Source organism: Xenopus laevis, chromosome 7L, assembly GCF_017654675.1.
Source record: "Xenopus laevis strain J_2021 chromosome 7L, Xenopus_laevis_v10.1, whole genome shotgun sequence".
Taxonomy (NCBI): domain Eukaryota; kingdom Metazoa; phylum Chordata; class Amphibia; order Anura; family Pipidae; genus Xenopus; species Xenopus laevis.
In genome coordinates, this window is record NC_054383.1 from 33,338,714 (window position 1) to 33,344,713 (window position 6,000).

The following is a 6,000-nucleotide window of genomic DNA, read 5'->3' on the forward strand; positions in this document are numbered from 1 at the left end:
TTTCAACCATGTTTTCAGAAATGACATCTCTATATATGCAGTTACATTTTTTAAAGCAGTGATTGCCTTCAACCCCTAGTGCTCTTCAGGGACAGAAGAGTTATATTTTAACGTATCGCAGTTTTTGTCTTATTACTGAGATTCTTGAGGGCAGATTTAGCAAGGGTCAAATGATAAATTTGAATTTTCGAATCTTTTTTTTTTTTTTTTTTGGTCAAAACTCACAAATTCGAATTGGGAATAATCCAAACTCAATTCAAAGTTGAAATTCAAGATTTATTAAACCTTTACCCTGGGAACAATTTGAATTCAACTATTCGCCACCTAAAACCTGCCGAGTTCATGTAGAAATCAATGGGAGAGGTCCAGTGACCCATTTGAAGATGTAAGAAGCCTTTCTGACATTCAAGTTTTTTCGATTCAAGTTTAGTCGAATTCAATTCAAGTTTTCCAGTTAGTAATATTTGTTTGAGTTTTAGATGTTCACATTTTTATTAAATAACCTCCCATTAGAATTTTCAAATTTATTAGAGTAAAAAAAAAAAATCGATAATTGATAAATGTGCCTCTTGGTGTCTTAGCTTCTTTTTGACTTTCCCTTAACACATGTAACTTTCTACCGGGCCCATTTACAGGATCTTACATATACAGTCTAATAAAACCTGGGGAATAGTGACTGTGCAATACAATAAGCAGCAGCTTATTAATCGAGGAGTCCTAGAGTTTAAACAGGCTTCCTGCTTTGCTCAAGTGGACTCACCCAGACACAAAAAGCTGTATAATAAAAGTCCTTTTCAAACTAAACATGAAATATAAATTATTTTTTTTTATTAAAGCATTCATAGCTGTAGTAAACTCATTTAAAAATCTCAGCTGTCAATCAAATATTGTCTGCCCCCATAGAGGTGGGGCAGACCATTACTTTCACTTTCTATTCAGCACTTCCTAGATGTCACTGCTCTCCCAACATTCCCCCAGTTCTCTTAACCATTTAATTGTGTAACCAAGGCATGGGGATTGACATTGGGTCCTCCATTCTGGTGCACAAACAAGATTCTGAGATGATACAAGGCTTGCCTTAATAACAGTGTCCACAAAATGGCTGCTGCCTGCTTGTTATAATTATGAATTCCCAGACTGATGGAAACAAGATTCATATAATTTATACAGTGTAATTAAAGTTAATTTTGCGTGATAAAATAGGATTTGGAATATGTTTTTTGGGTGACAGGTCCCCTTTAATCATTAAGGTATTAAAACATTAGGGGACACAAAAAGCGAGAAATGGAAGGAGAAATGCAAAATTACTGCAAGTCAGTTATGTTTTTGAAGAGCCTGTGATGCCTGAACCATGTTGTGTGGGAATGCAATAAACTTGCACTGTCAGTAGTAATCCTGAATTAGTCCTGTTTATGCACTTTCCCAACTGAGTGAGTTTATGTCAAAAATGCTTTAATTTTCCCTTTAAAACTCTGAGCTGTGCTGTGGGTTTTGCAGACTTTAAGGACCCAGTTAGCTTGAGGGCTGGACTGTCTTCTCTGTACGATATCATGATTTTAAATTAATCCAACCCAGTCACGTGACATAGTTTGTGCCCATTTCTGACCCTACTACATAATCCCCCAAATGTAATAAAAAACACTAAGTTTGCCTAGGAGCAGTAAACCATAGCAACCAATAAGATGTTTGCGTTTAAACAGGTGACCAGTAAATGCTACATGCTGATTGGTTTCTATGGGTTACTGCTCCTGGGCAAACGTAGTGCCTGTTATTACATAACCCCCTAATAGCTTAATGAATACATGTTCCCCTACTTAAAGTACAGATGATATTTCTTCTGTGATAATACAATCTAAAATGTTATGCTTATTATTTCATGTAACTTGTTATTTGACTTGTTTCATTTTTCAACATTTTCCTCAGTCTTACCCCATGGTATTACAATACCGACCAAGAATTGACTTTGGTTAAGACACACAAGGGTCTGGGCCACAGTAAGAAGATTTCTGCACTATGTGTTTACTCATCGACAGATTGCACAATGAATGGATGTGCCTGAACTATGGACAAATACAAAACCTTCTTTACAACACGAGAAGATGGATACGCTATTTCAGAAAATGTTACCCAGTTTATTTGTGTTTGAAAGTAACCAAGTGCCAGTCCGCAAGCAAACATCTACACATACTATGTTCTACACATACTATGTTCTACACATACTATGTTCTACACATACTATGTTCTACACATACTATGTTCTACAGATACTATGTTCTACACATACTATGTTCTACAGATACTTTGTTCTACAGATACTATGTTCTACACATACTATGTTCTACAGATACTATGTTCTACACATACTATGTTCTACAGATACTATGTTCTACACTTACTATGTTCTACACATACTATTTTCTACAGATACTATGTTCTACACATACTATGTTCTACAGATACTATGTTCTACACATACTATGTTCTACAGATACTATGTTCTACACTTACTATGTTCTACACATACTATGTTCTACAGATACTATATTCTTTTTGTTGTAGTCTAGAAGGTTTGAGTCAAGCATATGAATGGGACGAGTACATTAAAGTCAAAGTGTATTGCCTTAGATGAAAAGTGCTGTAACACCTCTACCAGATATTTTCCATTTTAAAACATATGGGGGATTGTAGTAAACCTGTTGAAAGGGACACAGAATGTTTGCCTAATTATCTCTCATAAATGGATGAAATAGGGGCAGAGCAAAGGCAAACTGTTCCAGTTTTTAGCTCCGTTTTTCTTTTGTCCTTTCCCCATTTTTCATTAATGCTATTAATGCCCTCACTAATTGTGATGCAATTGTCTTAGCGAAGACTTACTCAATGCCTCAAGGGGCATGACAAGCAAAGTATTTGCTTTAGATTCAGTTAAAAAGAGGTATACTGTATGAGCATAGGCTTTGCAATAAGTCAATAGACTGAAACTGACAGCGAGAGCACTGCTTACCAACCATGACTCGACTCAGTATAGCAAATATTTTGGGGTCTGTGCAATGACAAACACAACATTTGCCTCCAGATCTAGATTTTTGGACAGATAGATATCTGATAGGTCCACACAAGGGTGTATAATCTGCCATCTGAAGTGGCCGAATCAGCAGCCTGCTTGAGTAGCAGAATTTCTGATTTTCTCAACAAAAATTAAGAGATATATTTTAAAGGTTGAACTGGGTAGGTCCTTTAGGCCTTAAGTTACACAGGTCTAGTTTGTTTTATTTAAAATGCAATGAAAGTGGCAACATTTGCACCAGTAAAAGTAACAACCAATCCGCACATACTTGTCAGCTGTTTTAAATCAAATATCTGGTTGCCATGGGTTACTAGACCTGGTGCAAGCTTTGAACCTTTAGTGCATTACCTAGATAATGTGCGTTCTTTCTGGGACACAACTGTCTAGCATTTGTTTTAAATACTGGCACAAGCAGGTAAGAAAACGTATAAATAGTATTTATTTGAAGCACATTTTTTTCTTCCCACATTAAATATTCAGATGTCTTCCACCTTGATTAGAAGTTTCATGTTAATATAAGCCTCAGTGAGTATGTTGGGCCAAAACCATGTGATTTTAATAATGCTGAGAGAACCAAGCCTGCATGAAAATACCTTTTCTATAGATTCTTTGTATTTGGAAACCTGCATGGACCTTGCTTGTGAAAGTGGTTATCCTTTATGCATTTACATTTTTCTTTGAATATTTCCCCAAAATATTGCCCTTTCCTCTTATTCTAGTGAAACGTGTGCCTCGCTTTTTATATATCTGGAAAGTGTGTATGTAATTGTTTACTCTCAGCCCTCAAAATGTTAGTGAAATGTTGCAGATATATTTTCTTCTGTATTTACCAAACCATATATAGATATATATATATATATACATCCATCCATGCTGGTTGGATTTAGATATATATATAGATATATGGATAGATATAAGGATATATTCGTGTCGATTGTCATTCTGTAGACTATGTTTAAAATGCCTTTAAAATGTAACCAAAATGATCTAATTTTATAAGATTAGCCAGGTAAAGAATAGGCTTCTTGCACTACCAGACTTGGAAAAGGGACCTGATTTATTAAAGTATATTTTTATAGTGTATTTTCAGTTCAGATATATTTTTAACTGAAAAAAAAAAAAAAAGAATTACGCTTGGAAATTCTGAGTGCAATCGGTTGCTGCAAATCTAATTTTTTTTTTTATAAAAACCACTTATTGGAATTCAGTCTATTTTTATCAAACCTTCATCTGTGAATTGTAAACATTCACAGGCTCGGGTTTAGAGCATGATATTTGAGGATGTACGTTCATTTGAAGGAACAGTAACACCAAAAAATGAAAGGGTTTTAAATTAATGAACATGTAGGAGGTTATTTATCAAGGTCCGAATATCGAGTCATTTGTGGTTTTTCGGAGGAAAAAAAAAAAACAACAAATTTTTCGTGATTTATTAGTCCGATGGTCTAAAAACTCTGAATCCGAAACCCCGGCGTCTAAAAGCTCTTGAGGTCCTGTATAAGTCAATGGAGAAGGTCCCAGTGTCTGCGCTGATGTCTGTACCGATATCCAATGAGTATGTGATTTCTGCACAGAAAACAGATTTTTTTCGTAGATGTTGAGTTTTTGGCGCAAAAAACAGAAACAATTTGGAGTTTTTGGGGAAAGCTCCGAAGTTTGCCCGACCCTATAAATTCAGACCTTAATAAATAACCCCCGTAATGTACTGCACTGGTACAACTGGTGTGTTTGCTTCAGAAAGTCTACTATAGTTTATATAAACACGCAGTAGGATACACAGTAGATAACAGACAAGTACTACCATAGTTTATATAAACAAGCTGCTGTGTAGCCATGGGGGCAGCCATTCAAGCTGAAAAAGGAAAAAAGGCACAGGATAATAGCTAAGCTCTGTAGTATATAATGATATTCTTCAGAACGAATCTGTTATCTACGGTGTATCCTGTGCTTGAATGGCTGCCCCCATGGCTACAGCAGCTTGTTTATATAAACTATAGTTGTGTTTGTGAGGATAAAACACACCCGTTTGACAAGTGAAGGGTAACTGTACATTATATTTACATTACTTTAAAACACTTTAATTTTTTGGTGTTATTGTTCCTTTAAGCCTAGATTAATGTCACAGCGTGTGCTTGTTATGATATCTCTGTTTTATAAAGAAGAAAGCAAAATGAAGCAGGGGGTAACGTGTAGTGCTGGTGTCCCTTTGCAACTTGGTTCATCTTCTGTTTCTTTTTTTTATTGGTGATATGTGTATATGTAAATATATTAGAGTTTCTGTATAGTTTTGATAAAGTGTTTCGCAGCCAGATGTCCTTCTGAGGATAGCCATGTTATTCCTTAGTGTGCTTTAGTCGCCCTTCATTCCGAGTACATAAATCTTTGGGTCAAACCATGTGATTTTGAGAGAGAAACGTTTGTTTTTGTTAAAGGAAAAACGGGACAGAGAGCAGGGGTTATTACCTGCATTGCCTGCCCCTCTGGGATAGAGCAATGCCTAACGCAGGCAGCGTCCTATTCAATTGGCCGAAACATTGGCCATTCAGCAAGAGCAAAATAAGACTTTTTGAAGTAGCTGCTCAGCTGAACTGGAGAATCTGCTCTGCTGGCGAAATGGTTTCAAGATTATTCAGCCGGTCCAATTGCTTTAAAATTTGATTACTAGGTATTGCTACAGAGAACTTAAAGGGGGTGTTCACCTTTTAATTAACTTTTAGTATAAGTATGAGAGTGATATTCTGAGACTATTTGCATTTGTTTTTCATTTCTTATGATTTCTAGTTTTACAGTTATTTCGCTTTTTATTCAGCAGCTCTCCAGTTTGCAGTTTCAGCAATCGGGTTGCTAGGGTCCAACTTACCCTAGCAATCATGCACTGATTTGAACAAGAGACTGAAATGTGAATAGGAGAGGACCTGACTAGAAAGATGAGTAAT

The 6,000-nt window shown here is 35.9% G+C and overlaps 1 protein-coding gene across 5 annotated transcripts in view; it reads left to right on the top strand.

Moving 5' to 3' along the window:
* pcgf5.L (polycomb group ring finger 5 L homeolog) overlaps positions 1-4,209 on the top strand; it is a 58,433-nt gene extending 54,224 nt beyond the window's left edge. For all 5 annotated transcript variants that reach the window (XM_041568754.1, XM_041568756.1, XM_041568755.1 and 2 more), the window contains one exon: positions 1,924-4,209. In XM_041568754.1, coding sequence (XP_041424688.1) covers positions 1,924-1,971 — 48 coding nt within the window. In that variant the 3' untranslated portion in view covers positions 1,972-4,209. The remainder of the gene's footprint in view (positions 1-1,923) is intronic.
* The last annotated feature ends 1,791 nt before the right edge of the window (positions 4,210-6,000 follow it).